General features: G+C 46.8%; 2 protein-coding genes and 1 long non-coding RNA gene across 11 annotated transcripts in view; 2 read left to right on the top strand and 1 right to left on the bottom strand.

Moving 5' to 3' along the window:
* NRM (nurim) overlaps nucleotides 1–21,157 on the top strand; it is a 143,494-nt gene that overhangs the window by 7,410 nt on the left and 114,927 nt on the right. The gene's annotated exons all lie outside the window — the stretch shown is intronic.
* Nucleotides 1–21,157, top strand: part of LOC309525433 — an 85,899-nt gene that overhangs the window by 34,871 nt on the left and 29,871 nt on the right. The gene's annotated exons all lie outside the window — the stretch shown is intronic.
* Nucleotides 2,216–21,157, bottom strand: part of LOC309524682 (uncharacterized protein) — a 139,826-nt gene continuing 120,884 nt past the window's right edge. Inside the window, exons 2-4 of one of the 9 annotated variants that reach the window (XM_082209574.1) lie at nucleotides 15,653–15,678; nucleotides 6,484–6,646; nucleotides 2,216–4,628 (exon numbers count right to left, since the gene is read on the bottom strand). In XM_082209574.1, coding sequence (XP_082065700.1) covers nucleotides 2,560–4,628; nucleotides 6,484–6,583 — 2,169 coding nt within the window. In that variant the 5' untranslated portion in view covers nucleotides 6,584–6,646; nucleotides 15,653–15,678 and the 3' untranslated portion in view covers nucleotides 2,216–2,559. Of the gene's footprint in view, nucleotides 4,629–6,483; nucleotides 6,647–10,530; nucleotides 10,601–15,153; nucleotides 15,463–15,652; nucleotides 15,981–21,157 lie in introns of those variants that run through there. The other 8 variants (XM_082209575.1, XM_082209572.1, XM_082209576.1 and 5 more) reach the window with 8 other exon arrangements.

The following is a 21,157-nucleotide window of genomic DNA, read 5'->3' as shown; positions in this document are numbered from 1 at the left end:
CATCAGCAGATAGAGCTGAGTGTCATCAGCATATTGGTGACAGCCCAGCCCAAAGTTCCGGATAATCTGGGCAAGGGGGTGCATAAAGATGTTAAGAAGCATTGGGGCGAGGATTGTGCCCTGCGGCACTCCACACACCAAGGAGTGGCGTGACAACACCTCCCTCCCTAGCGCCACCCTATGTCCCCGACCAGAGATAAAAGAGCACAGCCATTTACGGGCTATGCCCTCTATCCCCATGTCAGCAAGGCGGTGGTCCAGAAGATCATGATCGACCATGTCAAAGGCTGCTGACAAATCTAAAAATCAGCAGTCCTGACCCGCCTCGATCCAATTGTCTATGGAGATCATCTGTTAGGGCAACCAGAGCAGTCTCGGTCCCGAAACCAGGACGGAACCCAGACTGAAATGGATCTAAAGCCGATGTTTCCTCCAGAAACCTATCAAGCTGTTCAGCAACCGCTCTCTCAATTACCTTACCCAGATATGGAAGATTTTAAACTAGGCGGTAATTGGATAGGTTTAAAGGATCTAGTGACGTTTTCTTTAAGAGCAGACACACTACTGCTTCCTTCAGTTCCCTTGGGAATGCCCCCATGCCAAGGGACAAATTGATAATTTCAAACGGGGGGTCCACACGACATCTGGACATGCCCTAATCAGCCAAGACGGGCACGGATCGAGGAGGCAGGTGGTGGGCCTACCAGCTTGGAGGAATCTATCCACATCAGCAGGGAGTATCCGATCAAAATGGTCCAACACTGGACCCGAAGACAGTCGAGGGGCCTCCAGTTCAGTCAATGTATCTAAATTGGCAGGGAAGTCATGGCGGAGCAACAGGACTTTCTCCACAAAAAAGCTTGCGAATGCCTCACAACTATGGGTCGAATTTGTGCCTAAATTTGGTTGTCCTCCTAAGGACGTTATCGACCTAATTATTCTAAAAAGTTGTGCCAGGCGAGAGCTAGCAGATGCAATGGAAACTGCGAAGTAAGATTTCTTAGCAGCTTTCACAGCCATCTCATAGGCTTTCACAAGTGTCCTATAAGATGTTCTTGAAACTCCGTCACGAGTCCGTCGCCATACTTGCTCTAGCTGTCTCACATCCCACTTCATTTTCTGGAGCTCTTCAGTAAACCAAGGGACCCGGTTTCGATGGGGTCACAGAGGGTGCTTAGACGACCTCATTGATGGCTGCCAATAGCCGGTTATTCCAGTCCTCGACAAGGTCATCTAATGAGTCGCCAGGAGGAGCAGGGTCCCGCAAGGCCTGATGGAATCTATCAGGATCCATCAGCCTTCATGGGCAAGCCCAAATAGGCTCGCCACCCGAGCAGGGAAGGAGCGGGAAGTCAATCAGAAGGCAGAAGCTGGGAAGTACTGGATGGGGAACAGCTTGGAGAAGAAACTCGGGGGGGGGAATAACAGATTCACTGTCTCTGGAAAGCATCCATCCGCTTTCCCCAAGGTCAAGGAGAGTTGCAAAAGTGGCAGGACAGAACGCACAGTGGGTACAGGCTCAGGTTAGGAGACGCAGAAGTGACGGGGGTGACTAGGGATGTGAGGGGGTGGACCTCTTCATTGGGAGCACTGTCATTTCTAGAAGACGGGTTCTTTGTTCTCTCGCTGGGATCATTAAAGTTTCTAACGGGTAAGAAGACTCCTTTCCCTTTGTTCTGCTTATCTACGGCCAAGGGGGAAGGAAGCCAATTCCCTGAAGCCTGACAGATGCTGATCCACAAGACAAGGGCAGCCCATCATTTTGGCAGTGAAGGGCAGAGGTCAAAACTCAACAGATTCATCACACACCTTGAGCATTCCAGATTGACACTCTCCGTGTTTATCTAGCAACAACTTCCAACTTCTTTTGTACCTTTAGTATATGTGACCTTCATTACTTTAATACATATATATGTGAACATTCCAGATTCACACTCTCCCCCTTTTTATCTAGCAACAACTAGCAAGTTATTTTGTACATTTACTATATGTGACTTGTCAGCATCGCCCTTGAGCCACCAACTGGACTCATCCACTTCAGCCTCAACTGGGCTAGGCGAGCTGGGTAGCACTTCCAGAGACCACCTTCTATACAGGAACAGGTCAAAGTGCTGTGGACTCACAGCTTAGAGTTGTGAGCACCGGATTCACTCCAACAAGAAGACAGTCGTCGCACAGCAGAGTATAGCAGACCATAAACGACTCGGAGAGCAGCTCTGTAGAATATCTTCTTTATTCTATCTACAACTATAATACACAACTATATACAGAGCTAAATGAGGTCTAAATGAAAAATGCTGAACTGCACTGAATGTCTGCAGCTGCTCTTAGCAGCAACCTTATCTCGCTCTCTCTAAAACTCAGTCTCTCTCTCTTTGATGTGAGGTTGGAGTGAAATAAGTAGAGAGCAGAAACTGCCCCTCCTCTCTAGAGAATCAGCAGAGAACATCAGCAGATTCTTGGATATGAGAGGGGTGAAATCTCCTCATTATTTAACACATATATGTGTGTATACAAATTTCAATACAAACAACAGAACATCTCACAGGTTCCATGCATTTAAAATTGATTTCTGCCTTTATGAGTTTCTTGATATGAAGCAAAGTGTGAAAACTGAGTGGAACACTGCATACATTTATATGGCATTTCATCTGTGTGAATTTGCTTATGAATATTAAGGTCTCCACTGCATCTGCAGCTCTTTCCACATTCCCTACATTGTGGTTTCCCCCCTGTGTGTGTTAGCTGATGTTTCCTAAGGTGTCTACTTTGACTGAAGTTCTTGCCACACTCCCTACATTTAAACAATTTCCCCCCTATGTGAGTTTGTTGATGTCTTCTAAGGCCTCCACTATGACTGAAGCTCTTTCCACATTCAATGCATTTAAATGGTTTCTCCCCTGTGTGAGTTCGTTGATGTCTTCTAAGGTTTCCACTAAGACTGAAGCTCTTTCCACATTCAATACATTTAAATGGTTTCTCCCCCGTGTGAGTTTGTTGATGCATTCTAAGGTCTCCACTTTGACTGAAGTTCTTTCCACATTCAATGCAACTAAATGGTTTCTCTGTGTGAGTTTGTTGATGTGTTCTAAGGTGACCACTACGCCTGAAGCCCCTTCCACATTCTATACAGTTAAATGGTTTCTCCCCTGTGTGAGTTTGTTGATGTCTTCTAAGAGCTCCACTACGACTGAAGCTCTTTCCACATTCAATGCATTTAAATGGTTTCTCCCCTGTGTGAGTCCGTTGATGTATTCTAAGGTCTCCACTATGACTGAAGCTCTTTCCACATTCAATGCATTTAAATGGTTTCTCCCCTGTGTGAGTTCGTTGATGAATTCTAAGGTTTCCAATTTGACTGAAGCTCTTTCCACATTCAATACATGTAAATAGTTTCTCCCCCGTGTGAGTTTGTTGATGCATTCTAAGGTCTCCACTTTGACTGAAGTTCTTTCCACATTCAATGCAACTAAATGGTTTCTCTGTGTGAGTTTGTTGATGTGTTCTAAGGTGACCACTACGCGTGAAGCCCTTTCCACATTCTATACAGTTAAATGGTTTCTCCCCTGTGTGAGTTTGTTGATGTCTTCTAAGTGTTCCACTACAACTGAAGCTCTTTCCACATTCAATGCATTTAAATGGTTTCTCCCCTGTGTGAGTCCGTTGATGTATTCTAAGGTCTCCACTATGACTGAAGCTCTTTCCACATTCAATGCATTTAAATGGTTTCTCCCCTGTGTGAGTTCGTTGATGAATTCTAAGGTTTCCAATTTGACTGAAGCTCTTTCCACATTCAATACATGTAAATAGTTTCTCCCCCGTGTGAGTTTGTAGATGCATTCTAAGGTCTCCACTTTGACTGAAGTTCTTTCCACATTCAATGCAACTAAATGGTTTCTCTGTGTGAGTTTGTTGATGTGTTCTAAGGTGACCACTACGCCTGAAGCCCCTTCCACATTCTATACAGTTAAATGGTTTCTCCCCTGTGTGAGTTTGTTGATGTCTTCTAAGTGTTCCACTACGACTGAAGCTCTTTCCACATTCAATGCATGTAAATTGTTTCTCCCCTGTGTGAGTCCGTTGATGTATTCTAAGGTGATTACTTTGACTGAAGCTCTTTCCACATTCAATACATTTGAATGGTTTCTCCCCTGTGTGAGTACGTTGATGTATTCTAAGGTTTCCACTTTGACTGCAGCTCTTTCCACATTCAATACATGTAAATGGTTTCTCCCCCCTGTGAGTTCGTTGATGTATTCTAAGTGTTCCACTACGACTGAAGCTCTTTCCACATTCAATACATTTAAATGGTTTCTCCCCTGTGTGAGTTCGTTGGTGTATTCTTAGGTTTCCACTATCACTGAAGTTCTTTCCACATTCAATACATTTGAATGGTTTCTCCCCTGTGTGAATTTGTTGATGTATTCTAAGGTCTCCACTTTGACTGAAGTTTTTTCCACATTCAATACATTTGAATGGTTTCTCCCCCATGTGAGTTCCTTGGTGTATCCTCATTCTTCCACAGTGACTAAAGCACATTCCACATTCCCTGCATTTAAACTGTTTCTTTGTTCTTCCCAATGAATTCACAGATGGCTCCGTAGAATTCTGACCATCGTCTTCCTCACCTGTTTGGGAGTGGGGGGGAGAGAGAATCCTGTTAGACTTTTAAAAAAGACAAAAAAGGAACTGAACACATGTGAAGTCCCATGTGCACCTTCTCTTATTTTCACTCCATTGTCCACTGTCTCCATGTTCCAATTTTTTAGGAATAAAGAAGAGATAATGGCAAGAGCAACCCATGATCATGTCGGAAATCAAGCCTTTATCAGGAGAAACTGTCAACACTCCCAGGCACCCGGCTTGGACTCCTGTTGACCTCCCTGTCTGCATTCCTCAGCAAGATCCAGGCAGAGGTCACGATAGGCGATCCTTCTCAGCGTGAGAAGAACATCCCCCTCTTTGTTGCCCCCCCAGCAGGGGAAAGAGACAGACAGAAACGTATTTACATGCCTTTATTTCTGTCTTTGCAGCGTTACAAAAAACATGACTGCTCTCTTCAAACTCCAGCAGTCGAGAGACAAACACTTCCTGTACAGCTCATATTACACTCTGAGCTAATTCCGGTGCCCTCTGTTTCCCACGGACAGTCCCAACATCATGTGATGTTTTCAAACTAGCAGCTCGCAGCTGCATTGCTTCTATATCGTAACAGATCACTCCATTCACACTTAAGAAATCGCCATCATTTTATAATAGATATCTACGGTGGAACTGGCTTATAAGACTGGCTTATAAGACACACCTGTCTTTTTCTTTTTCAAGTGAGGAAATGATCTCAGGCTCCAACAGCAGTCTCTCCTATGAGTAAGAAGTAAAACTGAAATGTTCTTATGCCACATGTAAGTGTAAAAATATTGCAATATATTAGACCCTAAACAGAGCCTGCTGCATTGGGAAAAGGCCCACCTAGTCCAGCACCCTGTTCTCACAGTGGCCAAGCAGAAGCCTGGGGGAAACCAGCAAGCAAGATTTCAGCCCAAGAGCCCTCTGCCCTCCTGTGCTTTCCAGAAACTAGTATTAAGAAGCATTATTGCCTAGGACTGTGAGGGCAGAGCACAGACATCAGTCTAATAATTTTTTTCAAGCTACCCTAGTTGCTGGCAGTCACTGTCTCCTGTGCTTCTGTTTATTCATCTTTTGCAGGCCTAAAAGGCTCATAAAGGTATTATGACCTAAAGGTATTTGTGGGCTGCAGTCTGACAAAGGGAACTCTTGATTAGGAAAGCTGGTGACACTATAAACCGGTGAGTCTCTTTGTTGGTTTTGTGCACATATTTTGAAATTTGTACCAAGGTTGTACCACTGTAGGTCCATGTAAGCTTATGGAGGGACAGAATTACAGGGGCGCTATAAATTATTATCCCACTCACTCTCACACACAATCCGTCTGTAAAAATGGCAAGTTTACACTATTTGGTTATAATACTGGCCACCCTCGGTCTTCATATGCCCAATCCTATGTGCAGAGCCTCCAGCCACATGAACTGTGTATCATGATAACAGGTCCTTTGTCTCGAAAGCCCACGGAACTGGGGAGGTGCGTGCATCTACTGTATTTTGAATCTGGTGGAATGTATCACTCTGACCCAGTCTTTAAAAAAATAAAAGTAACATAAACTATTTAAATATATGAAATATAATTAATGACAGGAAGCATTTCCATAGCCCCCTTCACCCATTTTTCTGGATTGGTGAACAACATCATTATCGTCACTTAATCCTGCAGTGGAAATAACACCAGAGATTCCAAAAACAAAGAGCTGCTTTGGAGAAAGCCTCACCCCTCCCTCCCTCCCTCCCTCCCTCCCTCCCTTCTTCCTGCCTGGCCCTTCCTGCCTTTGGCCTCCTCTCCATCTTTTCCTCTTTCTCCCTCCACCATCCAGCCATCCATGTTCCCATCTCCTCTCCCCTGAAACTCACCAGATTTCTCCGAGGGTCCCGGGAGGGGATGCTCAAAGGTTGCAGGGAGGGATGCAGGAGACAGCTTGACCAGGTCAGCTGTCCATCTTCCTGCGTCCATCCTGACCAGGTTTGCAGGTTCAACTTCTTCAGGAGCACAGAAGTCAGGGCAAGTTGTAGCTTCCTGGGAGGAAGGAAGAAGTCAAGGGCGTCTCAGAGCCCCTGCAGGGATTTTGCCCAACACATTCTGTTGCCCCTGTAGAAGCCCCTATTGGGCACCCGCTTCCCAAGAGCCTCCACCCATTTTCAAACACCTTTGGGAATTCCTTCCGTCTGCCTGTCCCTTCTCCCTTCCTAAGGCTGGCATGGTATGGGCATTAGTGGCCTTGTGGCAGTTGCCCAAAGGGCCACAATAAATGTAACAATGTGTACCCCTTTAAATCCTTGAGTATGCTTCTAATAAAGAAGTTATGGTAGCCTGTGCTTTATGAAACTGGCTATCTTGCAAGTTGCCACCTCCCAATTGGGGCAGAAATACAGCTAATATGGGAATCACAAAGATACAGCAGAAAGCTAGAACATGAGTCGCCACATGATGCAAATGGCTGCATGCAACACAGGTTCCCAACATGCACAACTAACACAATGTAACAGAACGCGGTAGGCATCAGAACTTATTCAGCAGAAAATGCCAGTGCTTGTTGCGCATGTGTATTATAATAAAATGAGGCAATGATGAATATGAGGAACGTGAAACTCTAAAGGGACTTTTTTTAAGGAGGCGGGGGAAGCAAGAAAAATTTAGATTCTTTTGGCAACAATAAACATTAAAACAAGGAGCTGCTGGTTAAAATATGTAAGAGGTTTTTTAAATCACACCATTAGGAAATCATTATACGAAGTTTGGAATAGATACAAAACACTGGTTGAACGTAAAACCCTGTGGTGGCTTTCTCCATTGGAAGCCTTTGCAGTAAAAAAGAAAAACATGGGAAGTGAAGGGGCAACATACAAAGACCTGTTAATGGAAGTGGATAACAAAATAAAGGTAAATCCATTTGAAGAACTGAGAGAAAAATTAACTGATTGATTGCAGTATCACCAATTGCAGGATGTATTCGGAGAAGATAGCAAGAGAACTAGGTTTGGTAGCATCAAATAAAAACTAGAGACTGAATTGTTGAGTAGTAAAAGGAAAACACTGTCGAAATTGTTCAAGCTATTATTGGAGTGGCACACAAAGGATGACGAGGTAAAAAGTGTTATGATCAAATGGGCCCAGGATTTGGGACATAATATTGATTTTGAAGAATGGAAAATATTATGGACCAAAACCATTAAATTCACAGCATGTATGTTACTCAAAGAAAATCAAATGAAGATGATGTATTGATGGTACATGAGACCGGCCAAACTTGCAAAAATGTATAGAAATCAGGATAAAAACTGTTGGAAATTTAAGGAAAAGGAGGGGAATTTCCTCCACATGTGGTGGACGTGTTACTAGGGTGAAAACATATTGGGGTACAATTTACAATGAAATAAAAAAGATATTTAAATACAATTTCAGTAAAAAACCAGTTAATTTTTGTTAGGTCTAATTGGAGATGAAATTTTTAAAAAAGATGTGAATCTATTTATGTGTGCCACAACGGCCGCAAGGATTCTTCTGGTTCAGAAATGGAAATTGCAGGAGATTCCAACATTGGAAGAATGGCGGAGTAAGATGGTGGAATACGTAGAGTTAGCAAAGCTGACGGGGAAGATCCAGAATCAGCGCAACAAACTGTTTCAAAAACACTGCAGCAAATTTATATTATATAATAATAATAGTAATAATAATAATAATAATAATAATAATAATAATAATAAATTTTATTTATATCCCACCCTCCCCAGCCGAAGCCGGGCTCAGGGCGGCTAACAACACTAAAATAGTGCAACATTATAAAAACATCATAAGAATTAATTAAAATCAAAATTGATGGCAACCATAAACTAAAGTATTGTAAAGATTGCCAAAGGAGGGAGTCAGGCTGTGCCCTAACCAAAGGCCTGGTGGAACAGCTCTGTCTTGCAGGCCCTGCGGAAAGATGTCAAGTCCTGCAGGGCCCTTGTCTCTTGTGACAGAGCGTTCCACCAGGTTGGAGCCGCAGCCGAAAAAGCCCTGGCTCTAGTTGAGGCCAGCCTAACCTCTCTGTGGCCTGGGACCTTCAAGATGTTTTTATTTGAGGACCGTAAGTTCCTCTGTGGGGCATACCAGGAGAGGCGGTCCCGTAGATATGAGGGTCCTAGGCCATGTAGGGCTTTGAAGGTTAAAACCAGCACCTTGAACCTGATCCTGTACTCCACCGGGAGCCAGTGCAGCTGGTATAGCACCGGATGAATGTGATCCCGCAGCGAAGACCCCATAAGGAGTCTCGCTGCGGCATTCTGCACCCGCTGGAGTTTCTGAGTCAGTCTCCGGGGCAGCCCCACGTAGAGCGAGTTACAATAATCCAGTCTGGAGGTGACCGTCACGTGGATCACAGTGGCCAGGTCAGGGTGAGAGAGGTAAGGAGCCAACTGCTTAGCTTGGCGGAGATGAAAAAATGCCGCCTTTGTTATAGCTGCAATCTGCGCCTCCATGGAGAGGGAGGTATCGAAGATTACACCCAAACTCTTAACGGACGGTGCTGGCACTAATTGCACCCCCGCAAGAGATGGGAGTTGCCCCCTCAATCCCATATCGTCCCGTCCCAGCCAGAGGACCTCTGTCTTCGAAGGATTTAACTTCAACCGGCTCCCACGTAACCATCCAGCCACAGCTTCCAAGCATCTGATCAGTGTGTCTGGGGCCGAGTATATGAAAGAATATTGTAAACATCTGAAAAGGTTTGTAGCTTTGGGTTGAAATGTTTCATAATGACAATATAAGGAACTGATTAGCATTTAATAAGAGGAAATATAAAAATAAGAGAGAAGGTAAAAAAGTGGCTATAGAAATGCTAAGTATAAGGTAAATATGTACGAAAGTCAGAATGAGGGGCGAGAGGAGGTCGATGCTCGGATAGAGCGATGTTTCAGCTTCTTGATTTATGTATGGATATTGTGATTACAAAAAACTGAAAATGTAATAAAAATTATTTTAAAAACAACAAGGAACTGCTGAGCAAAAAGAGAACAGGAGCATGCGCAGAAGTGGTTGCGGAGAGGGGAGGGGCCTTCAAGGGTCCAATAACTGACCCAAAACAACACAGAAGACTACCTGTTGATTGTGGTCGACCACTTGGACATCTCTGATGTACTGTACTGTATACGATTGGTGGAAATTCAAATGCTTTGTTCAGCATTACATATAAAAATATCACTGCCTGGAACACCAGGCAGGGTTGTAGTTTTGTGGAACGATCAAACTGTAACCTATTGTTTTGCTATAAACAATGTTAGACGCCTAACTCCTCCTGTTTCTGAGTTTTATTGGTGTAAACTGAAGAGATAAGTGATTTTCTGGCTTACAATAGCCTGAGAGTAGATTCCATGGAACATACAGGAGCTTTTGCCATTAGTAAACAACTTAGATGGCAAGAGAAGCACTTTGGAGCACTGCTTGCTTGCTCATGCTATGTGTGTTTGCACCTCGAGGACAACATGCATATTTACACCACGTGATTTCTTAAAGAGGGCATTTCTTTAAAATCGAAGGCCATTTCTACAAAAGCCTTCAATGTTTGGTTGCTTTGGCTGTTTTTTATTTTGTTGCAAACCGCTCAGAGTGGCTGGGGAAACCCAGACAATGGGCTGGGTATTATTATTATTATTTTATTGCGAGCCTTGCCAGCAATGCCCAACCCTCTCCCCTTTCCCACCTCCTTCCATGCAACTCCCTTTGCACCAGATCCGGGCAGGAGGAACCTCTCTCTTTCCACAGCGGAAACCCCTCCCCCCCACCACCTTCAAGGCTCCATTAAAAAGAGCAGCTCCCTTTCCTCCCTTCTCCTCTTCTCCCCGTCCCAGGGCTTCTCATCCTGGACCCCCACCCCTTGCCAAGCCCCTTCCCTCCTTCCCCACCGCTGGCTTTGCACTCACCCAAAATCCTGACAGCGGCGGCAGATGCAGCGACCCTGGGCAGTGGGGGTGGGAATGGGAGCCCCCGCCTGGGAGGCAGGAAGTGACCCGGCTAAATTAGGAGGCTTAATTAGGAGGCTTAATTAGGATCCCCTTCATGGATCACTGCCTTGCCGTGATGAAGGGGCTTGAAGAACTCAGAGAAGCTATGAACTACGCCGAGTAGGGCACACAAGATGAACAGGTCATAGTGGAGAGTTTTGACCAAACGTGATCCACCTGGAGGAGGAACCGGCAAGCCACTCCAGTATCCTTGCCAAGAAAACTCCATGGACAAAGACAACAGGCATATAAAAGTTATGCCGCTGGAAGATGAGCCCCTCAGGTCGGAAGGCATCCAACATGCTACTGGGGAAGAGCGGAGGGCAAGTACAAATAGATCCAGAGCTGATGAAGCGGCTGGGCCAAAGCCAAAAGGACGCTCAGCTGCGGATATGCCTGGAAGCGAAAGGAAAGTCCAATGCTGTAAAGAAAAATATTGCATAGGAACCTGGAATGTAAGAACCATGAACCTGGGTAAGTTGGAGGTGGTCAAAAATGAGATGGCAAGAATAAATATTGACATCCTGGGCATCAGTGAACTAAAATGGACGGGAATGGGCGAATTCAGCTCGGGTGACCATCACATCTACTACTGTGGGCAAGAAACCCGTAAAAGAAATGGAGTGGCCCTCATAGCCAACAAAAGAGTGGCGAAAGCTGTAATGGGATGCAATCTCAAAAATGACAGAATGATCTCGATACGAATCCAAGGCAGACCTTTTAACATCACAGTAATCCAAGTTTATGCACCAACTACTGGTGCTGAAGAAACTGAAATTGACCAATTCTATGAAGACTTACAACACCTTATAGAAGTGACACCAAAGAAGGATGTTCTTCTCATTATAGGGGATTGGAATGCTAAAGTAGGGAGTCAAGAGATAAAAGGAACAACTGGCAAGTTTGGCCTTGGAGATCAAAACGAAGCAGGGCAAAGGCTAATAGAGTTCTGTCAAGAGAACAAGCTGGTCATCACAAACACGCTTTTCCAACAACACAAGAGACGACTCTACACATGGACATCACCAGATGGGCAGCATCGAAATCAGATTGATTATATTCTCTGCAGCCAAAGATGGAGAAGCTCTATACAGTCAGCAAAAACAAGACCTCGAGTTGCCTGTGGCTCAGATCATCAGCTTCTTAGAGCAAAATTCAAGCTTAAACAGAAGAAAGTAGGGAAAACCACTGGGCCGGTAAGATACAATCTACGGTAAATCAAATCCCTTATGAATACACAGTGGAAGAGAGGAACACATTTAAGGATTTAGATTTGGTGGACAGAGTGCCTGAAGAACTATGGATGGAGGCTTGGAACATCATACAGGAGGCAGCAATGAAAAGCATCCCAATGAAAAGGAAATGCAAGAAAGCAAAGTGGTTGTCCAATGAAGCCTTGCAAACCGCGGGAGACAGAAGGCAAGCAAAATGCGAGGGAGATACCGTATTTTTCGGACTATTGGACGCACCGGTCCTTAGGACGCACCTAGATTTGGGGGGGGGGAATAAAGCCCCCAAAAAATATCCCCCCCCCGCCAGGCGCGGGGCGGGGAAGCCCGAGCTTCCCCCTCCCCCAGAACGGGACCCAGAGCCATGCCGAAGCTGCGCGCAGCTTTGGCATCGCTCTGGGAGCTTGCAGGGCTGGGGGAGGAGGAAGCCTTCCGCCAGCCTCCAAACCATGTCGGGAGACAGCGGGATGGCGCGCTGCGCCTCTCCCGCTGTCCCCCGAGTTTGCGGGGCTGGGCCAACCTTCTAACCAAGTCGGGGGACAGCGGGAAGGGCGCGCTGCGCCCCTGCCGCTGTCTCCCGAGTTTGCGGGGGTGGCGACGGGGAGGAGCAGGCTTCTCCCCCCGCCAGCCTTCTAGACAAGTCGGGGGACAGCGGCAAAGGCGCGCTGCGCCTCTCCCGCTGTCCCCTGAGTTTGCGGGGCTGGCGACGGGGAGGAGCAGGCTTCTCCCCCCGCCAGCCTTCTAGACAAGTCGGGGGACAGCGGCAAAGGCGTGCTGTGCCTCTCCCGCTGTCTCCCGAGTTTGCGGGGCGGGCGACGGGGGGGAGCAGGCTCCCCCCCCGCCAGCCTTCTAACCAAGTCGGGGGACAGCGGGAATGGCGCGCTGCGCCTCTCCCGCTGTCTCCCGAGTTTGCGGGGCTGGCGACGGGGAGGAGCAGGCTCTCCCCCCCCCAGCCTTCTAACCAAGTCGGGGGACAGCGGGAATGGCGCGCTGCGCCTCTCCCGCTGTCCCCCGAGCTTGTGGGGCTGGCGGTGGGGCTCTCCTGAAGCCTGGAGGTTGTGGGGCTGGTGCGGGGGGGAAGCAGGCTTGCTTCTCCCACCCCCAGCCTCCAGATCAGGTCGGGGAATAGCGGGATGGCGGAGCGCCGCCATCCCGCTATTCCCCGACCTGATCTGGAGGTTGTGGGGATGGTGGGGGGGGGGAGAAGCAGGCTTGCTTCTTCCACCCCCAGCCTCCAGATCACGTCGGGGAATAGCGGGATGGCGGCGCTTCGCCATCCCCCTATCCCCCGAGCTTGTGGGGCTGGGGGGGGAGAAGCAGGCTTGCTTCTCCCCCCGCCAGCCTCCAGATCAGGTCGGGGAATAGCGGGGTGGCGGCTCTGCGCCTCCCCGCTGTCCCCAGCTTTTGGGTGCAGGCTGCTGCCCGCAAGCCTTGCGAGCCCGCGGGACATCCCGCCGGGCTTGCAAGACTTGGGATAGCTTCCTGAAGCCTGGAGAGCGAGAGGGGTTGGTGCGCACGGACCCCTCTCGCTCTCCAGGCTTCAGCAAAAGCCTGCATTCGCACCATAGGACGCACACACATTTCCCCTTCATTTTTGGAGGGGAAAAAGTGCGTCCTATAGTGCGAAAAATACGGTAGTTAAAGATACAGGAAATTGAATGCAGACTTCCAACAAATAGCAAGGAGAGACAAGAGGGACTTCTTAAACGAGCAGTGCAAAGAAATAGAGAGAAACAATAGAATGGGAAAACCAGAGATCTGTTCAAGAAAATTGGAGATATTAAAGGAACATTTTATGCAAAGATTACCATAATAAAGGACAAAAGTGGTAAGGACTTAACAGAAGCAGAAGACATCAAGAAGAGGTGGCAAGAATACACAGAGGAATTATGCCAGGAAGATATGGATGTCCCATACACCCCAGGTAGTGTGACTGATGACCTTGAGCCAAACATCCTGGAGAGTGAAGTCAAATGGGCCTTAGAAAGCACTGCTAATAACAAGGCTAGTGGAAGTGATGACATTCCAGTGGAATCTTACAAGATGATACTGTTAAGGTGCTACACTCAATATGCCAGCAAGTTTGGAAAACTCAGCAGTGGCCAGAGGATTGAAGATCAGTCTAGAACGCAATGACAAAGAAGGGCAGCGCCAAAGAATGCTCCAACTACCGCACAATTGCGCTCATCTCACACGCTAGCAAGGTTATGCTTAAAATTCTACAAGGCAGGCTTAAGCAGTATGCAGACTGAGAACTCCCAGAAGTACAAGCTGGATTTTGGAGGGGCAGAAGAACCAGAGACCAAATTGCAAACATGTGCTGGATTAGGGAGAAAGCTAGAGAGTTCCAGAATGAATTTGGAACAACAATGTCTCAAGATAAATTATGTTACTTCAGCCTCATATAGATAGAAAGTGACAAGCTAAACAGTTTATCATTTGATGATATCCTCAGTGACTTTGCTTTGGCAAAGGCAAGAAGGAAAGTATTGTAATTTAGATCATGTTTGTGTACTGTTTGTATACACAGTACACAATGAATCATGATAAAATTATACAGTTGAATGGGTATTGGGTAGATGCAGTAATACAATTAGTCCTGTAAAATAATTTTAATGTACAGGTGTGTACACTATTGGTATTATTTATAAATGTGACATATTACCAGAAATACTGTCTTTTACACTCACTAAGTGTAACAGGGTACAAAGGTCTGCTGTCCCAATGAAGAATGTGGACTATTATGGTAATATTGATACTGATATAAAAAAATGCATTGTATTAACTACAATTGCATTGTACAGGTTATAACACTTAATTTCATATTAATAATGCTATTTATGATTATTAGTAGTTTGCATTATATATTTGCACCTAGTATTATAGCAAGTTTCTAGGACTAGATTAGGAGTCTTTGTAAATTGTGTTTCTAAAGGAACTTTTGTTATTGCCAAATGCCAATGTGTTTGCAATATTGTTTGTTATGAATAACAAAATCATTTTAAGTTAGAGCTTAATAATTATTTCACTATTAATATACTTCATAATTGTATTTCAGTTCAACAATTACCTTGAGAAAATACATACTCTGCAAATGGTTTGAGATACCTATTAGGTCCATAAATTACCATACAGCCTATATTCAACACAAAAAACAGCGACAATTTGTTGTTGACAAAAAGACAGCTGGACATATAAAGGGCCCCATTCCCTCCAGTAGTTTAGGGCCTCATCCAACCTCAGTCCGGCCCTGCCCCCACTACTTTATGCAAGGAGTTCAAGGAACAAAGGGCTGCTTTGGAGAAGGCCTCACCCCTTCCTTCTTCCTGCCAGGACCCCCCCCCCCGCCTTTATTTTCCTCGCCATCTTTTCCTCTTTCTCCCTCTGCCATCCAGCAATCCATGTCCCCATCTCCTCTACAAAACGGAAGACTTGGATGTTTGGATGTTTCTGGTGTTTCTTATTTTGTTGGAAGCCGCCCAGAATGGCTGGGGAAACCCAGAAAATGGGCGGGGTGTAAATATCAGATTATTATTACTATTATTACTACTATGGCGAGGCTGGTCTGCAATACTCAACCCTCTCCCCTTTCCCGCCTCCTTCCCTGCAACTCCCTTTGCACCAGATCCGGGCAGGAGGAAGCTTCTCTCTTTCCACAACGGACCCCCCCCTCCACCTTCAAGGCCCCATTAAGAGAAACAGCTCCCTTTCCTCCCTTCTCTTCTTCTCCGCGTCCCGGGGCTTCTCATCCTGGACCCCCCACCCCTTGCCAAGCCCCTTCCCTCCTTCCCCGCCGCTGGCTTTGCACTCACCCGAAATCCTGGCAGCAGCAGCGACCCTGGGCAGCCGGGCAGGAATGGGAGCCCCCGCCTAGGAGGCAGGATATTTCCGGGGGCGGGATAATTGCAGTACCCAGCCAATGGGGAGGGAAGGGAGGGAACCTGGGCTTCGAGTACAGGGAACAGATGCTCCTTGTTTTAAGGGTTAAAGGCAGAGAGTGCAAGCTGCTAGAGGGGAGGGTGCTGCTGCTCCATACTGATTTGGGAAAGGGGGGCGCGGCTTAAGCAAAACAGCTGACCCGCCCCCTCTGCTGTCCTGCACTGCCCTTGTCCTGCAAGAAATAGGGTGAGTGCAAAGCGCCTCAGGGTGCAGCAAGCTTGGGGGCGCAGTACCCATAATTGGGGTTGGGGGTGGAGAGAGAGCAGGCAGGGAAGCGGTGGGTCAGGTGGGGGGGAATTGCAGCTGATTCAACCTCGTTGCAAAAAAGACACAGGGACCTCTCCCTGAAGGTTCTCTCTCTCTCTCTCTCTCTCTCTCTCTCTCACACACACACACACACACACACACACACACACACAGAGATCCCACGAAGAGCCCTGTAGTTTGATCAAGCCCATCTAGGGCCGCACCCTGTTAGAGTCATAGAATCGTAGAGATGGAAGGGGACCCTGAGAGTCATCTAGTCCAACCCCCTGCAATGCAGGAATCTCAGCACTGTCTCCTCACGGTGGCCAAGCCTGCAAGGAGGATGGGAGCCCAAGAGCATCTCTCCCCTTCCGCGGCTTCCGGGAACTGCTATTCAATTAAGCATAATAATATTAATATTACAACCACATTATTTATACCCGCTAATCTGGCTGGGTTTTCCCAGCCACTAGGGCAGCTCCCAACAGAATATTTTTTAAAAACCAATGAAACATCAAACATTAAAAGCTTCTCCATACAGGGCTGCCTTCAGATGTCTTATAAAAGTCAGATAGATGCTTATTTCCTTGATATCTGACGGAAGAGCGTTCCACAGAGCGGGTGCCACTACTAAGAAGGCCCTCTGCCTGGTTCCCTGTCATTGAGTTGATATAGAGCATCTAAACTAAATTTGTCGGCTTCTGTCAAAGAAGCAGAATCAGGAAGTTTTTAATGTCTGATGTCTTATTATGTTTTTATATTTTGCTGGAAGCCGCCCAAATTGGCTGGAGAATAATAATAATAATAATAATAATAATAATAATACTTGTTCAGTCTTAAAATTTATTTGTACCTGTGCATTTGGAAACATCAGAATAACTTGCGGGTAATATATTCATACAAAAGCTTTGCTCCCGATTCATTGCAATCCTACCAGCTGAATTTGATCCGAGTCCTGGGATAACTCAGTTGGTAGAGCATGAGACTCTCGGGGTTGTGGGTTCGAGCCCCACCTTGTCAAAAAGATTCCTGCATTGCAGGGGGTTCGGCTAGAACAGGGGTCTGCAACCTTTAAGACAAAAAGAGCCACTTGGACCCATTTCCGAAGAAAAAAACAAAACCTGGGAGCTGCAAAACCATTGTGACATTTAAAGCATGCACGCCGCTGCCCTCTGATCTGACAGCGGGCGGGAAGGTGACGTTGGGACGGTGCGTGACTAATGCACGCACCGCCCCCGTGCAACGTCACAGCCAGTACAGCACCCGCCACAGTGGGGAGTGTCGGGGCGCACAATGCGTCTCCTCCCCTCGCTAGTATCCGCCCTGGAGCCGCGGCAAAGGTGTAAAAGAGCCACATGCGGCTCCGGAGCCGCGGGTTGCAGACCCCTGGGCTAGAAGATCCTCTTGGTCCCTTCCAACTCTTTCATTCTGTGGTCTATGAACCTCACTTATTCACAATGAGAGAACCAGCACAATTTTTTTTAAAAGCAAAATGTTGTTAGAAGTTCTGCAACCCACCTTTGCCTAATAGGAGTTTGCCTTTGTAAAACTGGAGAGTGAAAGAAGGAATCTCAGGGTGGGTTTCTTTTGTGGGGGATATGGCTTTTCTGGTCAGCGGGCAGAAGGAGCTTGGGTCAATCCCTAGCTAGAGATCTGCCGTCCCCTTGTCTCGGTCCAGATTTGGGTCTCTGCCTCCCAGGAGTTTAGATGCACACGGTTGCCACATGTTGACTGCAGCAGGCAATGGATCCCTCGCATGTGTAAACAACCATTGGGGGTCACTCTGAAACACCACAGAGACTGGGCATTGCTTTGATGAATATCCTGCAACCAACCACCTCCTGGACACTCTGGTCTCTCCCACTGCCAATAAAAACAAAATACCGGTTTACCTGACACTGACACAAAGGCTCACATGCTATAGAAATGAGTGTATAATGTGTTTTAAAATGCCCTTAAGCAGTTGGTGGCATTTTAATTCCCCCCTCTTTTTTTTGCTGTGTTGGGGGGGGTGGATATCTGGTTCAGGATTAATTTGAGTATAACTGTTTTGTTTTTTGTTGTTTATTGGTTGTATAGTTTGTTTTTTGTTCTTAAGGGGCGGGATCAGGGCTGCATGGGAGTGGGCCCCAGTCAACAGAATGGCTGGGGCAGGTTCCACAGGGGGGGGGGATGCACTGGGACATCTGATCTCAGTGATCATGGGCAGGAGGAGGAGTTACGCTAAGACCAGACCATGTCATTACCGAGGAGGCAGGCTTAGTCGTTGTTCGAAGACTATCCCTGCCTCTGGGTGTGGTCTTGACCGGATGGATACTGGAATCAACAAAGAAAACCCACATGACCTGAAGGTGTTGCTGGACATTTTAAAGCAATATCAGAATGCTATTAAAATCAGTTAAAACTTGTCTCCACTGCCTGCCTTCAGAGATCTGGGACCGTGGCCATGGACAGCTTGTGAAACAGCGTTGTAGGGCAAGGCTGTTTGAAGGGAAGGTGGGAAAATGCATTTCTGCCACAGTCAAGGTTAGTTAACTGACTGGATTCTTGAATAATAGGTTTCTTTTTGCTTTTCACTCACTCCTTCGAGGTTCATGCCGTGTGTCATTACCATAGGAAACAATTTTGGGAGCCCAGTTAGGCAAACAAAACTCATTCTAGCTTGCTCCTTTTGTATCCCAATCCAGAGCACTGTATTCAGATTATTTTGTTGCCACCCTTCACTATAAGGCCCCACCCTCGGCAGTTTAAAGCAATATCAGAATGTTATTAAAATCAGTTTAAATGATTTACATTCTTTACACAGAAAGAATGCAAGCAGGATGAAAAGAGTATCCTGGCAACATACTTCCCCCTGCCAAAAATCCAACATGAGACTGAGTCCTGCAGGCCTATATAGCAGGGCTCAGCAAAAAGCAACCATGGGCCTTGATTTATTTAAGAAACATTCTAGTTTTCTGCTGCCATATCCTTCCTTTCTTCCATCATGAAACTCAAGGTGGTATACGTGTGGCCTCCTACCAAGACCCAGGACTGCTTAGCCTAGGCAGCAATATGTCCTACAAGCCAGCATCATTCAATCTTGGGTCCCTAGATGTTGTTGGACTACAACCTCCCATCATCCCCGGCGCTCTTAGCCAACAAGGACCCAACTCTGATGAACTCGGTCTTAGGCCGGAGCCTGCAGGAAAGTTTGGGAACCTCTGGCCCTCCAGATGTTGCTGCATTCCAACCCCCATCAGGCTCAGCAATCGTCATCTATGGCTGTGGATGATGGGAGGTGGATGCTGCCATTGAGAAGAAGTTGAAGGCAAGATATTCTCTCTATTTCCAGTGCACCAGAGCAGCCTGTCTAGTAAAGACATGGAAGAAAATGCTGAGGCACTGAGGGCTTGTGATCCAAAACATTGCCCTTTTCCATCACACTCCATTGCTATCCATCCCTCTCCAGTTTTCCATGCCTGCTGTCCACCAGCTCCCCACCCCCACAGCCAGTTTTCGGTATCCACTGACCATATGCAGTTCTCATTGCGTGGCTTTGGCTATCTTTTCCCCCCACCTAAAGATTTATTGGACATACGTAACCAATGGAGCTGCCTCAAGGTTACTGGTACCTCCCTCTCTTCCTTGGAGGAAGGGTTCCATTTTGGCCACATAAAGGCTGGCAGCTAGGAAATTGAATTGGCAATTTGTATACGGGATTTCCTCAGACAGGGTGGGGGTCACAAAGAGAGGGTGGCTCTCGCCTTCATGTCCTGATTGTGAGTTTTGCAGAAATGCCTGGATGGCTGCTGTCAGAGCCAGAGAACTGATGGATGTTAGGCCGACCCTGCATTCTTATCCCTTGCCCCAGGCTCTCCCCACAGTGATGGGAGGTTTATCTCTGTTCTGAAATCTGCTTTTAAAGTAAATTGTGTCAATATATTTGGGTTTGTTTATAAGGCAGAAGTGACGAGCTGCTCCCTAAAAGTGAGCTCTGTATCAACAAAAGTTTAACCTATAATTATTCATAATGAAAAGTTGTAAGAAACGTGAGATTTCCCACCCTTGAGCTTTTGAACTATACCTCTCATCAATCTTGACCATATGGGCTGAGGCTTATGGGAGTTGTTGCCCAACATGTGAGCAACCCCATGTTGGATATCCCTTCTCTATACTTCTTTTATTTAATTTCTATACCACTTTATAATTTTAAGAGAAACCTCAAAGCGATTTACAGCATACTAAATCAATAAAACATACTGTAGTTTTCGCTCCATAACACACATTTTTTCCCTCCTAGAAAGTAAGGGGAAATGTCTGTGCGTGTTACGGAGCAAATGCTTCCCTCCTCCGTGGCTCGCTTTGGAACAGCAAAGCGGGAGAAGAGCCGCTGAGTGGGGAGGAGAGAGGGACAGAGAGCCTGCTTCTTTAAAGGAGCAAAGCGGGAGTGGAGAGGAGCCGCTTACAAGAGTGTTCGGTTGGCTCCTTTAAAGCAAGATTTTCAGCTCGCTAAGCCGGGGGGATGAGCCGGGGAGGAGGGAGAGAAGCAGAGCCTGCTTGCTTTAAAGGAGAAAAGCAGGAGAGGAGAGGAGCCTTCTCCCCTTATACCCCTCTTCTGCATTATTAGCAGCATCCTTCTCCACACACTCCACACGTGCTCCTTGTCCCTTGAGTGCTTTTCCTTCCCTCCCCACTTAAAATGTGGTTACAAGGCATGGATCCACATGGATCCTCAGGATGTTTGCATTGGGCTACCCCAAACTCACCATCAGATCACGTCTGTGGCCACAGCATGAACCACAAAAATCATACATCCACTGTTCCGGTTCGGCGCCAGCGCTAATGGCTGCTCTCTCTCCGAGCTCCGGAGAGAGGACGGCTCTGCGAGTTCGGGTCTGACCCGCTTCGGCAAGCGGGGGACCCCTAAAATCACAGGAACGGATCCTGTGAACAAGGAGATTCGGTGGGCACCCGAAGCGCCCCCTCTTTACCGCAGAAAGAGCCTTTTTAAAGGCTCCGGAACGACAACGGGGGAGCGCGGTGCTGAGAATCGCTACCCAGCCCGCAGAGTGAAGCCGCATCGCCATTAGTGGAGAGCGTCGATTCCCTTCCTAAACAATCTGGACAAAAAAGACCCGTGAGTAAGACTG

This window comes from Podarcis vaucheri (genome assembly GCF_965113315.1).
Source record: "Podarcis vaucheri genome assembly, chromosome: 2".
In the NCBI taxonomy this organism is placed as follows: Eukaryota; Metazoa; Chordata; class Lepidosauria; order Squamata; family Lacertidae; genus Podarcis; species Podarcis vaucheri.
The sequence above is the reverse complement of the archived record's forward strand: the minus strand, read 5'-3'. Positions and strand labels throughout refer to the sequence as shown.